This window comes from Hakea prostrata, chromosome 7, assembly GCF_041222555.1.
Source record: "Hakea prostrata isolate BN-2017 chromosome 7, UWA_Hpros_2, whole genome shotgun sequence".
Taxonomy (NCBI): domain Eukaryota; kingdom Viridiplantae; phylum Streptophyta; class Magnoliopsida; order Proteales; family Proteaceae; genus Hakea; species Hakea prostrata.
This window is the reverse complement of record NC_142606.1, coordinates 37540889-37561974: the sequence shown is the minus strand read 5'-3', so window position 1 is coordinate 37561974 and position 21086 is coordinate 37540889. Positions and strand designations below refer to the sequence as shown.

At 39.1% G+C, this 21086-nt stretch overlaps 1 protein-coding gene across 1 annotated transcript; it reads right to left on the bottom strand.

Annotated features, from left to right (window-relative positions):
* Nucleotides 1-2846: 2846 nt before the first annotated feature.
* Nucleotides 2847-7161, bottom strand: LOC149011029 (uncharacterized). Its single transcript, XM_089162548.1, is given in 5 exon segments — nucleotides 2847-3187; nucleotides 3275-3580; nucleotides 3583-4493; nucleotides 4582-5136; nucleotides 6566-7161. Coding segments are annotated over 5 exon segments (2694 nt in total). The 5' UTR covers nucleotides 7147-7161.
* Nucleotides 7162-21086: the final 13925 nt, after the last annotated feature.

Sequence of the window (21086 nt, the reverse complement as noted above, 5' to 3'; positions counted from 1 at the left end):
GAATTATTGGCAATCCAAGAAGGTTTGTCACTAGCATTAAATATGGGAGCTTGGCCAGTCCAAGTTGAGTCTGATTCCCAGCAAGTAGTCTCTTTGCTCGATCCAGGTCATAAAGAGAGAGGAAAGTATGGCAAGATAAATGAAGGAATTCACCATCTATTCGTCTCTAGAGGGCATGTTCGTTTCAGTCATGTGGGAAGAGATGATAATCAAGCTGCAGATTGGTTGTCTAGGTTCTCTATACAACAACAACAACAACAACAACAACAACAACAACAACAATAAGCCTTGTCCCAACTAAATGGGGTCGGCTACATGGATTCTTGCCCTCCAATCAGTTCTGTTCGAGGCCATGCTAGATACAAGGCCTAAGCTATACATATCCTTTCTCACCACTTCTCCTAAGATTATCTTAGGTCTACCCCTAGCTCTTCTAGTTCCTTCAATATGGATTATATCACTTCTCTGTACATGAGCATTTATAGGTCTCCGTTGAACGTGGCCGTGCCACCTCAAACGACTTTCTCTAAGCTTATCACTTATAGGACCAACTCTAATATGATCGTTTCTTATCTTATCCATCCTAGTTTTGCCACTCATCCATCTTAGCATCCTCATTTCTCCTACACTAAGTTTATCTATACGATTCTTTTTAACAGCCCAACACTCTGCACCGTACATCATAGCTGGTCGAACAACAGTCCTATAAAATTTTCCTTTAAGCTTTAATGGAATACGCCGATCACATAAGACCCCGGACGCACCTCTCCACTTCATCCACCCTATTTTAATTCTTTGGGAAACCTCATCTTCCAAATCACCTCTTTTACTTATGATTGAACCTAGGTACCTAAAACAATCGCTCTGAGGAATCTCTTTATCGTCAAGTATCACCACCTCATCATCTGCCTGATCATGACTAAAGTTATAAACTAAATATTCTGTCTTCGATCTACTAAGTTTAAAGCCTTTTGATTCCAAAGCTAATCTCCATGATTCTAATTTGGTATTAATCCCCACTTGGGTCTCATCAATCAACACAATATCATCCGCAAAAAGCATACACCAGGGGACCTCATCTTGAATGTCTTTGGTTAATTCATCCATTACCAGTGCAAATAGATATGGGCTTAAAGTTGACCCTTGATGTAGCCCAACTGTTATCGGGAATTCATTACTTTGTCCCCCACTGTTCTAACACTAGTCACCAAACCATCATACCTATCCTTAACTATATCTATATATTTACTTGCAACACTTCTTTTCTCTAGTACTTGCCAAATTAACGCTCTAGGGACTCTATCATAAGCTTTTTTCTAGGTCAATAAATACCATATAAAGATCTTTCCTACATTCTCTATACCTTTCCATAAGTCTCATAATTAAGTAAATAGCCTCCGTTGTAGATCTTCCCGGCATAAACCCAAATTGGTTCTCCGTAACTGTAGTTAAGTGTCTCAAACGGATTTCAATTATTCTCTCCCATAATTTCATCGTATGGCTCATCAATTTAATGCCCCTATAGTTATTACAACTTTGAATATCTCCTTTATTTTTGTAAATTGAAACCACAACACTTCTCCTCCAATCATCTGGCATTTTCCCTATGCTCATAATCTTATTAAACAACTTAGTCAACCAAACTAGTCCATGGGTTCCTAAGCTCTTCCATACTTCAATTGGGATTTCATCAGGACCTTGTGTCTTGCCGAGTTTCATCCTCCTTAAAGCTTCTTTTACTTCGGACATCGAAATTCTACGTATATAAGTTCGGACATTGGTGCCTTGGTGAAAAGTATAATCGTCCGAAACATAAGTGCTTGAAGAATGCTCATTTAGTAAACTAGAGAAATAGGTTTCCCATCTTTTCTTAATATCCTCCTCACAAACTAATACTTTACCATTTCCATTTTTAATACATCTAACATGGTCAAGATCTCTAGTCTTCCTATCCCTCATCTTAGCTATCTTATAAATAGATTTTTCCCCTTCCTTTGTGCCCAACTTATTATATACCTCTTCATACTTCATTTCCCTTGCTTTTCCTGCAATTTTCTTAGCTTCATTTCTATCCAACCTATACTTATGAAGATCCTCAACATCCTTAGTTCTTTGCCATGTCTTAAAACTAGTTTTTTTATTCCTAATGGCAGCTTGAACTCTATGGATCCAGGAAATTTATGGTCTTTTATTCAGGAGCCTCCTCCGGATTTGATGGAGATTCTCCGTGTTGATTTTCAAGCTAGCTAATCTTATTTCTATTTTTTTTTTTTTTTTTTTTTTTTTTTTTTTTTTGTCTTTTGACCCCGTCTATGTACCAAAAAAAAAAAAAACACACACACACACCCTTGGGCCATCTTTTCTGGAACCTCCTGTAGGTCTTAAGAGGCTCCATCGGGCAGATTTCTTTCATTTCCCTTCTTGTTTTTTGGGTTTTTGTTTTCCCTTACATAGAGATGCCTGCATTACTGAGTGAAAGAAATATAGAGATAGAAATCCATTAGGAAACGGAGAAAAAATGCACTGTTGTGCACAGCAGAAAAATGTACATAGCAGAGGATTTTTTTAATTTCCAACAGAAAACACATATACATAATCGAATGAAATACCAGCTGCTTCTTTTAGGCTTTACAAAAATCAGTAATGTGGTGGAAATTAAGGATGCAAACCTCTTAATCCAACGACTGAAAAAGGTCCTTCCTTCTAATCCACCTTGAGGACTAACCAACTCCTAGAACTCACTACACCCAGCTGAGAAATGATTGGAGTATTCTTGCCTACCAGAATCATCACATCTCGCCCAGACCAACTAAACTTCAGTTCTCGAATTCCAAGACCCAATTGCATCAACTCAGTGAGTTGTATTTAGAGTATTTTTCCACAATAGAATCATCAAATACCCAATATGGTTCAATTCTGGTTCTTGAATTGCCAGCTGAACCAACCAATGAGAAGTTGGTGGAATATTCTTCCCCATTAGAATCTTCATTACCAACCAAGCAGGGTTCAATTCTGATTCTTAAATTTTCGATTCTGATTCTTAAATTTTCGGTCCTAACTTCATCAATCAACGAGGAGCGTGTAGAATATTCTTCCCCACCATTTCTTAGCCAAGCTTCATGCAGCTGCAAGACATCTTCTAAATCTCGCAATACTTCTCCCATTGTGGGTCGGTTCTTCCAGGAGTCTGAAAACCTAGACAGGTTTTGGGATGTAGAACCCGAATGAGAATAAAAATCAGACTTTGATCCATACGTTCTCCAGTAATTAACACCTTCAAGACATTTCCATGCGATATCACAAAATCTCTTCAATGATTCTGGTGAGTAGTTTCCTTCAAGCCGTGGATCCACAAGGGTCTCAAGTCTTTTACACCGAAGTGCCCTTTCTATTAGGAACCTCTGATCTTCTGGTAGATTTGTATTGAGTGCTGGTCGACCGCAAATAACCTCAAACAAAACTACACCAAAAGAGTAAACATCATTCTTAAAACTCAAATGTCCATGGAAGAAGTATTCTGGAGCTATAAATCCCATGGTTCCCATTACATGGGAAGAAACATAGGTATATCTGATGCAGGACCTGCTCTTGATAATCCAAAGTCAGCAATCTTTGGTACAAGGTTCTTGCCCAATAATATGTTGGATGTCTTAACATCTCTATGGATTATACCACATTCTCCCAATGTGTGGACGTAGTGTAGCCCACCAGCAGCACCTATGCAAATCTCTAATCTTTGCTTCCATGTTAATGGTGAGTTATCACTTCTAAACAGATGATTCTTGAGACTCCCATATGCAATACACTCATACACTAGAATCAGCTCATTCTTTTCCTTGCAGAACCCAATCATAGAAGCCACGTTTTTATTCCGGAGACCCCCATTTTCCAATTGCTTATACACAAACATCTCTCTTTCAAATTCCATCAGACCTTGTGCAGAATGTCGATTCTTGCGCTTGAATGCTGCCACAGTGCCATCTTCAAGTTTACCCTTGTAAACATTTCCAAAGCCACCTGCTCCAATCACCGATGATTCGTCAAAATTATTTGTTGCAGCTCGGATCTCTGATATTTTGAACCGCTTACCTGCTCCATAAATAACTTTGGAGCCAATTGGATTCATATATCCTCTAGTGAATCTAGATATTGCATCTAGAAAAATCTCTATTGCTGTGAAACGCTTATTACCAACTTTTCCATGGCCTAGTGCTCCAAGCCCTAGGGAATTATTCCTTCTTTCTGTGCGTAATGATGCAAGATTGGAGATAGAAGCTTTACCTGATCTCAATTTTTGTAATGTACTTTTCCATTCTTCTTTGCTTCTAATGTCCGACAAGTAAGATCCCAATACCTCTAGAGTTAAAGGCAATCCTCTTGAATAACGTGTCACATCATGGGAAAGCTTCATATAATCTTGAGGAGGTTCTTTCATTGAAAAAGCATGCAAACTGAATAGCTGTAGAGATTCCTCATTGTCCAGCTCTGGAAAGCTTCATATAATCTTGAGGAGGTTCTTTCATTGAAAAAGCATGCAAACTGAATAGCTGTAGAGATTCCTCATTGTCCAGCTCTGGAGGCCAATAAATTTTATCTTCATCAATTTTAGCCACCTTTAAGATATGTTCATATCTTGTAATTATTATGACCTTACTTCCCGGACCAAACCAATTTAGCTCACCAACCAGTGCAACTACTTGTTCTTTACTATCCACGTCATCAAGTACAAGAAGAACATTCTCTTTGTAGAGCATGCGTTTAATCAATCCTTTTCCTCTATGATAATGGCTTATGTCAAAGTCTACCTTTAAGGTATCTTTAAGAAGCCTCTTCTGTAAACATGCAAGACCCATGCATTGCATTGCTTGTTTACTGACATCTGAAATAAAACTATGTCGATTGAATTCTGGAAGGATCTGGTTATAGAGAACCTCAGCAATGGTTGTCTTCCCAATACCTTGAGAACCACATATTCCTATGAATTGAACATCGTTGGAACCAATACTTAATAAGGATAATAGATCACTTACACGATGATCTATACCGACAGCATATTTACATTCATCTAAGTGTGTGTTTCTGACCAGCTCACCCAACACCCTTTTTACGATTGATTCAAGTACCTTTGCTTGATCCCTGAAGTCATTTTATATCCAAACAATTAATTAAAGCAATTTACATTGAAAAGAAAATACCATGTTAAAAAATGTATAAGTTCATTAGTTATGGCATGTAGAGCAATCAAAATAAATATTAGTGATAATTGTGTAAAGTACAAATTGGAAATAAGCACTCTTGCTTGGCTCTAATATGAAATCTATCATAAAGTGAGGTTATGCATATGGTAGTACAAACATACATCCTTAACTAGGGGGTGAAAATTCGACCTTGATGACTTAGTACCTCTCAAAGGTTGAACAAGGTGTAGACTCAAAATTTTGGCTCAAAAGACTGATTGGGGTGGCCCTAGCCGAGGATCAGGTAGAGGTTTCAGCTAAGTGTTTGGCATGGTTGGAAAGTAATCAGAAATAACTAGTATAAGGTCAGGTTGTGACAACACATGTTTACCTTAGAGCAGAGCTTCTAGTAATTGGTACAAAATCAGTATTTGATACTATAAGGTTGCAACAGGGACGGGTTAAGCCGGATTTTTCAAATAAATTTATCTCAATTGGAGGTTAGATTTCTGCATCAAATTCTATGCTTGAAAAGGAAAGGGTGGGTATAAATGTCTAATCCATGTTCAATAGACATGCACTACCAACAAAAAGGAAAAAGCTTGGGTCATGCACATAACCGTCAAGCCTAGATTTCGACCGTTAGATCCAAAATCTCAGTCGAGACTGACCGAGATTTCAATCTCGACCGTTAAATTTTGATGGTCGAGATTGAAATTTCAACCGAAATCTCGATTCGACCATCTGAAACGCTTGGCTTGATGGTCATGCACATTTAATGCACATGACCCAAGCAAGACCCCAACAAAAAACTGCAAAACCATCCTTAATTGGTTCTTTGCTATCTTTTCCATTACTTGTTACTATATCTGGAGTCTGAGGAACAAAGTTGTTTCTCAACATAAAAAGTTACCCTTGCAAAACTATTATGTATTTTCTCCTCGCGTAGTTGTTACATATAATTTAAATATAAGATGGATCTTTAACTTGATCCCTAGTAAATTCAGATCCTTGACCTCATACTGAGGTGTTGGTCTTTTTCCAACTAAGCAACCCATTAAGTTGATGCCTTATTACATTTGTTCTCATCCTTAAATGAGTTAAATTCAGATCCTTGACCGCTACTGCATCCCCTCTTTTTTCTACCAAAAACAACTCTGTAAATCTATCTAATGATGGTCAACGACTAACTATCATCTCCAACAGCTCACTTTTGAAACAACTTTTGCCAGCACCTAAAATTAGAAGGTCGTATTATCTTACTCCCCTTCTAATGAATAGATACTCTATAAATCCATACCCCCCAAAAAAGTGATAATCTATAAATTTTAAACAAAATAAATTGAACACTTCTTAACACCAAAAAAAAAAGAGGGATGGAAGCTTACTTGCTATTGTTGATCACTTCTCCTTTCAAACTTCCGATGACTTTCAAAGCTTTCCTCCAATTCTCTACGATATGGGATTCAAAATTTTTCTCATGTTCCTGAAATGCTTCTTCAAAGCTTCCAATTTGATTCCGAACATGGGACGGCTCAACATCAAAGAATACGGGCAAGACCAATTGACCGTTAGTTTCATAGCAATAAAAAATCTGAGAAAGTTCCAACAAGCACCATTTGCTATCTGCATAACGTGGAGAAAAGACAGGGATAGAGATTTTGGAACCATCGATTGCTCTAAGGCAGGCTGGTCCAATGGCTTCTCCAATCCAGAGCTTTTCACTATCCATAAACACATTGATTCCTTTGTCGTTCATAAACAAGTTGAGGATACCTGCAAAGTTATTTCGAGTATCTTCCCCTCTGAAGTTGAGGAACACATCGTAACTAGAAAACCCGATTGTGAAGGTAAGAGTAGAAGAATCTCCATCCATTGGCATCATACTTGCAGTTGCAGAGAAGAGAAGGCTCTCAAATTGTGTATTTTTTTTTTTCTTGCAAGAAACTCTTCTGAGTCCCTTGGTCATATTTGGAAGCTATTCAGCTTCTCTACTTAGCTTTCAGAGGAAAGCACCAAGCATCTTCCGCGTGCCTGCCTTGCATCAGATGAGTGGAGGTGGTGGAAAGGAAAACGAAGTCTACCAAAAATAAGTCTTTCTAACAGGCCTGGTCCTTGACTTTTAGGTATATATGTCCCCACAATAATTAATGAAAAAGAAAAAAAATAAAGAGTACTCAGTTTCGCCCAAGACTACCATTGACTCCAAACAGCCCATGCAGAAAGCTAATACATCCATAGGAACTATTCAAAGCCAGGTCCCAGGTCTCCTTTACATGGAGGAGACGAGCTCAAATGGTCTGGATCCATGACATATGCTTTCATGGAAATCAATGTGGTCACTGTAAGGAGCTACGTACTAATTAAAGTTTACAGTAGACTTTGATCAAAACTTCTGCAAATGTGATCAAGAAAAAGTTCTTTTTAAACTCTTAGACATGGCCATACGGGTTCAGGCTTTAAAAATAATCCATTTGAAAATCGGAAAAAACTATGTAGACAACTGACTCTTCCCAACACTTGTTTAATGTTGGAACCTTACGTATTAGGTATGACATTTTGGAAAACATCATTAATTAGTTTTTTATGTAGATCTACTTCTAACGCATGGGTAGGAGTCTCTGAATCTGGATCACCTCTCCATTGGGAGAGCTGTCTGATGCTTTTTCGCCACACATTGTATGGGGCCCATGTAGTTCACACTAGGGTCCGACCCCCTGAATTATTTGATCAGTTTCAGATGTAGACCCCACACAATATGTGGTGAAAAGCTATATGTTTCCTTGACGAGGAGGTGATTCGGACTCGCAGTCTCTTATGCAGAGGCAATAATTCTAAGGAGGTCTTAAGTTCTAAGTTGCATCCCTCCACACCTTCCCCTTCCCCACTCCCATCCCCTGGGTATATGGACCCCAATCCTTATCACTAGTTTGATGATGACCTAAAAGAAAAAAGAAAATCTTTATGATTATATGCTCTAAAAAGACTAATCTATAATTTTGCCCCCTCTATTAGTTGATGTGAACCCATGGGTTTATTCTTGGCCCAATCCCATCTGAACCAACGCCAATTGATTCGATTGAGTTAAGGCATACATACCTTGTCTTTGGTCCATTGTGGTGTAGAGATCATTTCTAACTTTGAGGGTTTCTCTCTTCCTCATGAAGGCAGATTTTAGGGTTCTTGAGAAGCCATCTTCTACTCTCGGTTTCTCTTTGGATCATAGTGTATCATGGCTTGTTTCGAAGGATTCTTGGTGCTTTGAGATTGCAATGGTGTCCTCCACCTTTGATGTTGTTCATTGTATGTATTTTGTAAGTAGAACCTCTCCTTGATTTAGTGAATTGAGCTTCAATCTTGAGCCTCGAAGATGTAAACCAAATTGGTCAAAGTCCTTCATCAAATCCACTCTTGTTCTTTAGATTTTCTACTTTATCTCGGTCACAATCACGGACTAATCCCTATAGGTCATAACAGTGTTATCAAAGTTGCGGTTTAGGCAAGGTACACCATTTCACCGAATTTCGGGAGTTTCGGTGGCTGGTGAACTGAAACAGCCACTGAAACTCGATACTATGAGATATCGCCAAGATATCGGTGATGTCTCGCTATTTATAGCCAAAAATAGCGATATTTTCGGCGATAAAACCTGAATTTCATTGCTGCTAGGGCTAGCAGCGGTCTCCTACTATGCGTCACCATCGAGTTGTTCAATCTCTGGTTCTTATCTTCTAGTTTAACTTCAAATGACGCTCGTAGAAATCAATATATGCAGCTTCCTAAAGAGAGAAAGAGAAAAGGAGAGAGAGAGAGAGAGAGAGAGAGAGAGAGAGAGAGAGAGAGAGAGAGAGAGAGAGAGAGAGAGAGAGAGAGAGAGAGAGAGAGAGAGATTTTGGTGTTAAAAAGAGATAGTTGAGGAGGACCAAAGGTTAGGGACAAAGAGTGGGAGAGAGAGATTTTTGTCTTTGTTGGATTCTATTAGGAGTCTAATAAGAGTTTGTATAGGAGTTAAATTAAAGTTGCATTCATGTAAAATTCTATTCCTTTTAATAGTCTACTTTCCACTTAATTATAAATAGAGGGCTTCAGATCATGGATCAATAAGCCATTCTGCCAAACATTCTATTTCTACATGGCATCAGAGCCTAAATACGATTAGGGAAGTGAGAGAAAAAAGAAAATAAGAAATCCATCGCCCTTTCTTTCTGGGCAGCCTCGAAATTCAGAGTGTTGAAATCCATCGAAATCCAGCCTCGATTAGGACCTTTTTTTTTCTTCTGCAAAGCCCATCGCAGATTTTCTCCTATTGTTGCAGAATTTTCTGCACAGAATTTTTCTGCAACTATCACAGAAATTCTGTAACCTATCATTAGATTAGGGAAGCGACCTACCTTCTTCTTCTGATTTTTTTTCAAACCCATCGCCAATCTTCAGTTCTACTGCTGGCAGTTTTTCAGTACCATCTTGGTCGCCAACAGAGAAAAAGAAAAAAAAAAAAAGAAGAAGAAGAAGAAGACGATGATTCAGTTTCGTCTCGATTTGACGAATAAGAACAGAAAACAAAGGAAAGAAGAAGAGAAGAAGAAATCAGCAACTTTCGCTACTTCTGCAACTGCAACAGCTTCATCTTCAACTCCTACAACTACTGCTGCTCCTGCAACTTTTTTTCTCTCTGATTCTTCATCTGAAGCCTGGTTCTTCATCTGAAACCTTCGATTGAGGTTCTTCGATCGGGGTTCTACTATTGAGGTTCTTCAATTAGGGGTTGTTCTTCTTAAGCATGCGATTGAGGATTGATTCTTCATCTGAGGTAATTCGATTAGCCAAAAAAAAAATAGATGTTTGAGGGTTATTTTGGTTTGCATTGCATGGACATATATGTAAATTTGTATAAGTTCTGAGATTTATTTGTAAATTCAGATTTGTCAGGGACATTTGTGATTACTAAATTAAAAAAAAAAAAAAAAAGGGGGGGGTATTTATTCTTTTTTTTAGGTGGTTTGGTTGTTGCATTCTGCGACATTTCAGTTACTTTGAAGGGGTAAAGACTGAAGAACTGCAGACAATTCTGTTAACATGGCAACCACTGATGGTACTACTGCTCCCACTGGATCCAAACATTATCCCACTCTTCATTCTCTTTCGGTAAGATTTGATGGCACAAATTATTTGATCCGGTCTCGATCTGCTTACCTAACTATTGCTAGAAGATGACTAATTGGATACATTATTGGCACCACTATCAAACCTACTACCATAGGTGCTTTATAGGATAAATGGATATCAAATGACTCTCTTATTATGTCATTCCTTTTGAATTCCATGCATCCAAATATTGGCCGAGGTTACCTATTACTTGATTCTGCAGCCCAAATCTGGAAGGCTACTACTGAAACCTATGGACAGTTGGGGAATGATGCACAGGTTTATAAGCTACAAAAGAAGCTTCATGAGACTACCCAAAAAGAACTGACTGTGACCCACTATTATGCTGAGTTACGATCTCTTTGGCAAGAGTTGGATCATTATGGGGATTATCACCCCACCGATCCAGATGATGTGACGACTTATAAGAAGCACATTGATAAGATTCGAGTATATGACTTCTTGGCAGGTTTGAACGTGGAGTACGATCAGATCAGAGTGCAAGTCTTAAGTCGTTCTCCCTTTCCTACACTAGAATAGTCTTATGCTCTTGTTCAGTGTGAAGAAAGTCGTCGATTAGCCATGCTTCATACTCCTATTATGGAGAAATCAGCTTTATAGTCTGTTCGCACTAAATCTGATCCGACTAAGGAGATTGTCAAGTGTGATTGTCAAGTGTGAGCACTGTCACAAACCATATCATACCAAGGAAAATTGTTGGAAACTGCATGGGAAGCCTACTGATTTTGAGCAAAAACGAGCACAAAGAAAGGGAAAACCAAAGGCTAATATTTCCCGAGACGGAGCTTTCCACCACACCCTCTGCAGACATTGGTTTTTCACGAGGAGTGCGTAACTTGCAACATATTGCGCAGTCTTCACTGCCCGCGTTCGACCTTGAAGCTTCCTCTACTACCCATACCAACTCCTACCTTGCTACTTCAGGTAAAACTTTTACAAGCTTTCAAGCTTCTTCAATTTCTATTCCTTGGATCATTGATACAGGAGCCACAGATCATATGACAGGTTTATCCACCTCTTTCTTACAATATTCTCCAACTTCTGGAAAGGATAAAGTTCGAATTGCGAATGGTTCCTATTCCATTGCTGGAAAAGGGACCATTCAGCATTCTCCATCACTTTCTTTGTCTAAAGTTTTACATGTTCCCTCTTTCTCTACTAACTTGCTCTCTATCAGTAGTCTCACACATGACTTGAATTGTAAAGTGACTTTTTCCCTATCTTACTATGTCTTCCAAGATCTGGTCAGGGGGAAGGAGATTGGACGTGGTAAACTAGACAATGAACTTTATTTGCTCGAGCCAATTGGAGAATCTACGTCTGCTTTGACTACATCTTCTAATCCGGTCCATTCGGTAATATCAGACCTTTATCAGTGGCACCGTAGACTAGGTCATCCCCCTCTAGGAACTCTTAAGAAAATATTTCCTGATTTGGTTTCTTCTTGTAATGATGATAATTTTTTTTTGTGAAGCCTACATTTTTGCGAAGCAGACTCGTTCTACTTATTTACCTTCTCTTCATAATAGAAAACCTATTCCTTTTATGTTAATTCATACTGATGTGTGGGGTCCCTGCCGACGTGTGTCTATTACTAGCCATAGGTACTTTGTTACTTTTATTGATTGTCACTCTCATTCTACATGGATTTATCTTTCAAAACAAAAAAAATGAGGTTTTTCGATGTTTTCATAATATGATTAAAACTCAGTTCAATGCCACTGTGAAGATCCTTCGCAGTGACAATGGCACAGAGTATATTGATGGTGAATTTCAAAGATATCTCTCTGACTCTGGCATAATACATCAAACCAGTTGCGTTGATATGGCTGCCCAAAATGGGGTTGCCAAAAGGAAGAATCGGCATCTCTTAGAGATAGCCCGTTCCATTATGATTGCCATGAATGTACCTGACCAATAATGGAGTGATGCTATACTCACTGCTTCTTACCTTATGAATAGGATGCCCAGTAGAATACTTGGTTTTAAATGTCCTAATGAGATTCTTCAGGGAGCCTCTTCTTTTATTATTCCCCCAAAGGTTTTGGATGCGTGTGTTATGCCAGAATCACAGCCCACCAGAGTAAGTTGGCTCCCCGCGGCCTACGCTACATATTTTTGGGGTATTCTGCTACTCAGAAAGGGTACAAATGTTATCATCCTCCCTCCAGGAAAACAATTGTATCCCTGGATGTACTTTTTCATGAGTTTTGCCCTTACTATACACCTCTCCAAGGGGAGAGTCCTAAAGGAGAGGTGTTCTTTCCGACTCTAGATCTTCCTATCACACACCAACACAACTTAAGAGTCCCAAAAGAGTTTCCTGACTAGGGGGAGACTTCGGCCAGTATACCTGAGGACTCTAATCCTCCCCCTTTGATTTCTGAACCATGTGAAGAACCTAGCCAGGGGGAGACCACTCTTGTGAGACACACTATTGGGGTCTTTCAAAACCAGATTGACCAGAATAAGGAGGTGCAGACTTATCAGAGGAAGAAATACAACCGGCTAAAGCAGGTGGAGAAAGGTGATACGTTACCACTTCAGTCTCCTGCTCTAGAATCAGATTCTACTGAGGTATCTTCTTCCAATCTTCTTATTGCTGTTAGAAAAGGGGTCAAATCTTGTACTCAACATCCCATAGCTAAATATGTTTTTTATAACTCTTTGTCTGACTCCTACCATGCTTTTATATCCTCTCTCATCAGTATCTGTTCCTAAAAGTTGGCAGGAAGCCTATGCTGATAAGAGATGGAAGGAAGCTATAGTAGAGGAAATGTAGGCAATGAAGAAAAATGACACTTGGGAGCTAATTACACTTCCTCCAGAAAAAAAAACCAGTGGGCTGCAAATGGGTATTTGTGGTGAAACAAAATATGGATGGATCAGTCAACAAGTTGAAAGCTAGACTAGTTGCAAAGGGGTTTACCCAGACCTATGGGATTGATTATCAGAAGACTTTTGCCCCTGTTGCGAAACTAAATACTGTCAGAGTTCTGTTGTCTGTAGCTGTGAACAAACACTGGAATTTGCACCAACTAGACGTAAAGAATGCTTCTTACATGGGGAGTTAGCAGAAGAGGTCTATATGAAAATCCCACATGGTTTTTCGGATGACAATACTGCAGGGAAAGTCTGTCGATTGAAGAGGTCAATATATGGGTTAAAACAGTCTCTTAGATGCTGGTTTGGACGCCTTCTAAAGGAAATGACTTCTATTGGGTACAATCAAAGCAATGCTAATCATACACTATTTGTCTAGAAGTTAGGTACTAACATCACACTTCTCATTGTTTATGTAGACGATATTGTCATCACAGGGAATGATGGTGAAGAAATTCAAAAGTTGAAAGACTTTCTTGGCAAAGAATTTGAAATTAAAGATCTAGGGAAGTTACAATATTTCTTAGGGATTGAGGTGGCTCGATCAAATAAAGGTATATTCCTATCCCAAAGAAAGTATATCCTAGATATATTATCAGAAGTGGGAATGTTGGGGTGTAAAGCAGTTGATACCCCTATTGAAGCTAGAGCTAAACTTAAAGAAAAAGAGGGAGAACCAGTGGACAAAGGAAGATACCAAAGGCTGGTAGGGAAGCTTATTTACTTGTCCCACACCAGGCTAGACATCGCTTATGCTGTAGGGATAGTGAGCCAATTCATGCATGATCCATATTTAGCTCATATGAAGGTTGTTACCAAAATACTACAGTATTTGAAGGGAACTCCTGGAAAAGGAATACTTCTATCACCCACCGATAATCTAAAAGTAGAAGCATACACTGATGCAGACTGGGCTGGATCTTCAGACAGGAAGTCAATTTCAGGTTACTGTACCTTTGTTGGAGGTAATCTAGTTACTTAAAGAAGTAAGAAACAGAATGTGGTAGCTTTATCTAGTACCAAAGTTGAATATAGAGCTATGGTTCGTGGAGTTTGTGAGCTACTATGGTTGAAAGGCTTCCTGTAAGATATTGGAGTCCAAGTTCCAAACCCTATGATGTTATATTCTGACAAGAAGTCTACTATTAGTATTGCTAATAATCCAGTGCAACATGATCGAACTAAGCACATTGAAATTGACAGGTTTTTTGTCAAAGGAAAGTTGGAATAAGGGCTTATCTGCATGCCTTTTGTAAGATCTGGAGACCAAGTAGCAGATGTTTTCACTAAGGGTTTGAAAAAAAGAGATTTCCTTCCTATTGTAGGCAAGTTGGGCATGACTAATGTCTATGCCTCAACTTGAGGGGGAGTGTTGGATTCTATTAGGAGTCTAATAAGAGTTTGTATAGGAGTTAAATTAGAGTTTGCATTCATGTAAAATTCTATTCCTTGTAATAGTCTACTTTCCACTTAATTATAAATAGAGGGCTTGAGATCATGGATCAATAAGTCATTCTGCCAAACATTCTATTTCTACAGTCTTGAATATTGTTTTATTATTTTTTTCAAACTTTACACTGATTGATTGATGTTTTGCAGGAATATGGTTTGGTAAAGCAATTTGGGGCTTTTTCCCTCAGATGTTTGATTTCTGTGTTTAAGGCTTCTATTGATATCTTGTTCATGATTATTATATGTTTTGATCAATTTTGAAACACTATTTGTTGTTCTCAGTTAATTAGTTGATTAATATGGTTCAACTAGGGTTTGTTGTGTTCGTATTGATATAATTTTATACTTTTGATCATGTTTGAAGGCTGTATACATTCTAATATATCCGATTTGAATAGTTTCATGTTGATCTATTAATAGTTGGTTATCAAATTGATTATGTGGTGGCTATTTATGGTATTTGGAGTATTTGGTTTCTTGATATCTCAGATTCGTGGCCTTGTGAATGTTGGTTAAAATCTAATGAAAGTTTATATCAGTGAGGAATTTAAGAGTCATTTGGTGATTAAGTAGTTTGTAATTGAACCAAGGTTTTGGATAAGAACTCCCTTTGACTGTGTTTAGAGGCCTTATATTTTTAATTCTTGACATGTTGGGTGGATTTACCACTCTGTTGTTTAATTTCCTCGTGGAACTAAATTTGATTCTTGGTAATTTTTGGGGTTTTTTGATAATAAACCTTTGAGATGGTAAATCAAGGTTTAAGTTTAATTCTTGGCTTTCTTTTTGCTCGGTTACTACTGTGATTTCTCTTAATCTCTTGAATGTGAATCAATCATGTGTAATCTAATTTATTTTTGTTGGGTTCAGCACTGTAATAACAAATAATTTGTCTTTTATAATTTGTTAATGTATGTACATTTCTAAGAGAAATTATTGTTATTCATAACTTGTTTCTTGATTCAAATATATGTCTTAGGTGCATTATGGTTCTACCATATTGGGGATTTTGCATATTGTTAACAATTAGGCTTTTGTGTTATTAAATTATTAATTATATGATTATCATTGTATAAATTCAAATTTGTTTTTGTGGTCGATTCCACTCAAGTTGTTAAGATTTATTCCTATCTTGCTCTCTTTTAGTTAATAATTAGAGTTAATTTAGACCATATTATTATAGCTAATTGTATGTTTTTATCCACATTTGTAATTCTTCTGAGAATTATTCGTTGATTATTTTCTTGATAATATTTATACATTGATTTAGTCTTTTTTTTATTATATTATTGTGAACGTGGGAGGATGAATGTCATGAACTGATTTTCGGGGCTGTGAAACACACACTCGGGTATCGCAGTACTGGTTGGGTGGATGTGACAACAAGTATTATTTGTCATTTCCCCCATTAAGCCACTCTCAACTTCTTTGGCAACCTCTTAAGGTTGGCTACCCACAATACGAAGGCAAACCTATTTTGATGAAACAAATGCCAAACCAACCGCCACCATTGAACCTCCTTGCAGGGACTCTGAATTAGACTCGTAGCAATCTTGACAAAGTAATGACTTGTAGAAGATAATTTCCAAATGGGAGTGTTTTCTTGTAACCGATGATGAAGTTTGGTGCATATCACTTTGCCCCACTTAGCTTGAATTTCTTAATCATGGCTGGGGTTTCACCACTCCATTCCTATCACTAAGACATATATTCACTGTCATTATGTTGTCTTCTTAGAGCTTCCACTAGAAGAGTGCCTTGATGCCGAATGGGACCTAAATGCAACCATGGGTCATGCCACAATTGTGTGCCAGAACCATTTTTCAATAAATAGAGGAATCCTCGTGCAACAATTGCCCAAGATGACAAATTTGATGATTTTAGGACTTGTTTGGTTACATGAATCCAAAGATTTGAAATCTCTGGATTCATGAATCTGAGAATTATACCCGTTTGATTGTAAAAATCTCTAGATTCATGAAATCCAGAGATTTCAAAAAAGCTATACATTTGCATATTCACAAAAATCACGTCGATCAAATAGTTTTTTAGGATGAATCCACAAATTTCATTCCACAACCAAACATTTAATTTTATAAATTATGACTCCATAGATTTGAAATCTCCAGACTCATGTAACCAAACAGGCCCTTAGAGCACCTACCAGGTATTGCCATCGACCAGATGGATTTTGATTGCAGCCAACGGCATTTAAGATATTGAACCCAACAAATATCTTCATTTGAAGTGATGGTCCAAATATGCTGCAAAAAAGAGAGGCTGAATTCCAATCCACCAATCTACGAAGCCCCACTCCGCGTTCTTGTTTAGGCTTGCAAATTTGTTTCTAAGACACTTTTATGGGCACCTCTACCATCACCAACCTTCTGAAGAAATCATGCCATTAAATTTCAATGTGATAAAAGTATAGATCAAGGGACTTCAAAAGTCATTTAACCAATACGCCACTGTCCCCATAATAACTGAGCCAATAAGAGTGAGTCTTCATGCAAAAGATAGTGCTTGATTTTTCCAAGCCAGGAAGTGTCTCTCAACCTTACTAACCAACTCTGAGATATCCTGAGGAGTTAAGGTCTTTGAGGAGAGGGGGTCCCCCAAGTATTTGACTGAAAAGGAGCCAAGGGAGAAACCCAATGACCGATTGAATTCTTCCACAATATTAGGGTTTGGGATATGAAGGAAGATCTAGGATTTCTACTAATTTATAGATAAGCCCGATTGGGAGGAGAAAGAGTTGAACAACTCCCTCACAACAATGGCATTTTTTAAAGGTTTTTTTTTTTTGGTAGAAATGGCATTTTTTAAAGTTAGGGTCCAAAAAATGAATAGGTCATCTATGAAGCAAACAAAAGAGATCTTTAGTCTTTCACAATGTCCATGACAATCAAAATCACCATGAGAGGCAGCCATTGAAAGAGAGTCCATGAAGGTTTGGAGCACAATGTTGAACAACATTAGGGACATAAACAAAGAAACAATAAAAATTCTAAGTTACTATTAAAGGCCTTTTTGGCATCAATTCTCATCCTCTATTTTGGTGGTTTATTTCATGATTCTACGGGTCGTTTTATTGGTGGTTTTGTTAGAAGGGTTCGGTCAAGTTGTGTCCTTGAAGCCATTTGCCAAGGTTTGGAGCTGGCGGCGAGTAGTCATCTCCTGCCGCTATAGCTGGAGTCGGATTCTCAGAAAGCAATAGAGCTTTTGGATCCATGTTGTGTGGATCGTGGGAGGTTTGGTCGTTTAGTTGAGCGAATTGGTGTTTGCTACATGAGATGGTGAGTATGCGATGCGTATATGTTGGACGTGCTGCTGATACGAATAAAATATGATCGAACTTGGTTCATTCTTGGTTCGACCCTCGACTCGGGTCAGGACGAAAGGAATCGACTTGCTTCCCAGCGAGCTGAGTCCATGAGACAGCTTGCTAAGGAAAAAAACTTACTCAGTCACAAGCATGCCCTAATTCGATACTTTCGGAGTAGGTTAATCAACCTAGTGACGGCTAGCAGAATTCGGCGACTGCCAATCATCGCTATCATATGGATAATTATCCTAGGAGTCATCTACTAGTCCAAACTAGTAGAAGTCTATCACTCAACGGATCTATCAGTTAAGATCCAACGACTATCCGAAGAAGGCTCAAATACATCCAACGAAGAAGATTCGAAGGTACACTCTATATAAGACATCACCTACCCACAAGGTAGAGGACGGACGAAAACACTCTGATGCTTAATATCTGAATCGTATTCTTGTTATTCCTTAGCTCTGTGCTCAAGCAGAGCCGTTTGTGATTAAGTTCATCAACTGACTTAGCCTTCGGAGGTGGACTCCCAATCCCAGCGGTCGGGCCACATCTGACGCTTTATTTTGCAGGTCATTCTAAGGAGATCTAAGGGCTGAGCAAATTTTGGACGCATCATTTGGCGCCGTCTATGGGAATTGTTTCAGAAAGCTATGGTGACTAGATCAGCGGCAGCAGCAACAGCTGCTGCACAACGAGATGCTGGCGTCCAAATTCCCGGAGTAAACGATCCGGATATTCCTCAGGGAAGTCGACCGCTCGAAGTAGATGGTGGTCAAGGAGGTAACAATCCTCCAGACTCACTCCAGTATCAACTGGATCAACTGAAACTTCAGATGCTGGAGGTAAGTCAGGCACTCCGTGCACTGACCAAACAAGCGGTGATACCACAAGGCCCTAATCATCATGATGCAGAAAGGCGCACATCACAACGGGATCAAAGATTGATCGATAAACAGAATGTCGGTCAGAATTCCGGGAAGGCGATCGAGTACCTAGGAGAACTGAGGATCTCCCTAGGCGCGGTAATCGGTTTGACAGACCACAAGGGAGTGCTACCGATTCAAATACAAGGTTGGGTGCAGGAGTGCGAACTCACTCACCGACCAACAGACATATCGCTCGAGATAATGATCGTGTCGCTCGGGATAATGATCGTGTTGTTCGAGGGAATGATCGTGTTGCTCGAGGGAATGATCGTGTCGATGGGAGCCGGTCCGCACATATTGGTCAAGAATTGGCCAATATCAATCAAAAGCTCAGACAATTGGCGTAAGGGAGAATAACTGATGATATCTATTCAGTTATTCGAAAGACTCCATTTGCCAAGCCCATTGCTGGATATCAGTTTCCTCAAAATTTCCGTTTGCCAACTTTTTCCACATTCGATGGCTCTGGAGATCCCACGGCCCACATCAGTTATTATCAGCAAACTATGGCAGTTGCAGGTAATTCTGATGAAATCCTTTGTAGGGTCTTTGGTTAATCCTTGACGGGAGCAGCACAGAAATGGTTCTCGAACCTCCCATCAGGAAGGATCCTGGATTTCGACGAATTGGCACGCAAATTCATAGGACGATTCTAGAGTGGAATCCAGATCAAGAAGACCGAGGAAACCTTGTTTACCATTAGACAGGGAAAGAGTGAATCGATTCGGGAATACTTGAAAAGATTCAACAGGGTTACAATGGAGATAGAAAATCTAGATGAGCAGGTAGCTAAAACTGCTTTGTTCACTGGACTCACAAATCGACGACTCTTGGAGTTATTACTTCAAGATATGCCTACAACTTATGCTGAATTGGTACAGAGATGCCAAAAGCAGGCACAAGTCACGGAAATCTTAGATGCATTCCAAGGGGACAATAAAGCCTCTGCGAAAGAGCAGAAGGCTCCTGAGAACAAGCAGGAGCAGAAGCCGAAGCAGAACATTCGTGTTCGAGTTGGAAAGCCTAATTAGACGTGGCGACAGAGATCTCCCAACAAAAGTGAGTATACTCCATTAAATACTCCTCGGGCTGATATTTTAAACATTATCAAGAAACGGAATATCTTGAAGTGGCCTCCGAAGCTTCCTACTAAACCTGGGGAGTAGGATCGAGAAAGGTATTGCTGTTTCCACAAGGATTACAGTCATTATACCAATGATTGTAGACATTTAAAGGCGGATATTGAAATATGATATCCCAGGGACATTTGTCCAATTTCGTCAACAAAAGACGAGAGGAACCACGTGATGTAGGTACCAAAAGGGACCATTCGGTTAGCTCGGACCAACCGAAGGAGGCTCCTAAATCTAAGAAGGGTAAGGAAGTGGTTGATGCTACTCGGTCACCAATCCTTACAATTTTTGGAGGTCCCGAGCATGAATCACTCCGGAAGCTGAAAGCAAAATCCAAATTCGTTGGGACCGGAGAAACGTAGAAGCGTAAAAGGCCAAATGGTGAGGGTTCGATCACCTTTGGCGAAGAAGATGAAAGAGGCGTTTTTTTACCTCATGATGATGCCATAGTCATCAAGGTAGAGATTGCATGCCGAGAATTACACAGGGTGTTAGTTGATATCGGGTTTGCTGCAGATCTTTTATCTTATGCAGCTTATCAGAAACTTAAGGTGGATGAAGACTTGATGGAGCCATCATCCACGCATCTATATGGCTTTGCAGGATCGTCTACAATAGCGAAGGATCGGTCCAGTTGGACCGGTCAATTGGAAGCTTCCCCAAAGAAGCTACCGTTCGAGTAAATTTCTTAGTGGTTCGAGAGCTCCCAGCTTACAATGGAATCCTTGGGAGACCATCCTTATCAAAATTATGTGCTATCGTTTCTACGAAACATCTAAAAATAAAATTCTCGACAGAAATGGGAATCGGTCAAGTTTCATCTGACCAAAGAATTTCTCGGCAATGTTATGTTGCATATCTAAAAGATAAGGAGGGCCCGAGGAAGGTAACGGCATTACCAATTGAAGTACGAGATGATCGGGACGAGGCAGAAATGCAAAGGCCCGAGCCAGTAGAGAAACTGGAGAAAATTTAGTTGTATCCCGATGATGAGAAAAGAGTTACTTATATCGGGTCTAAG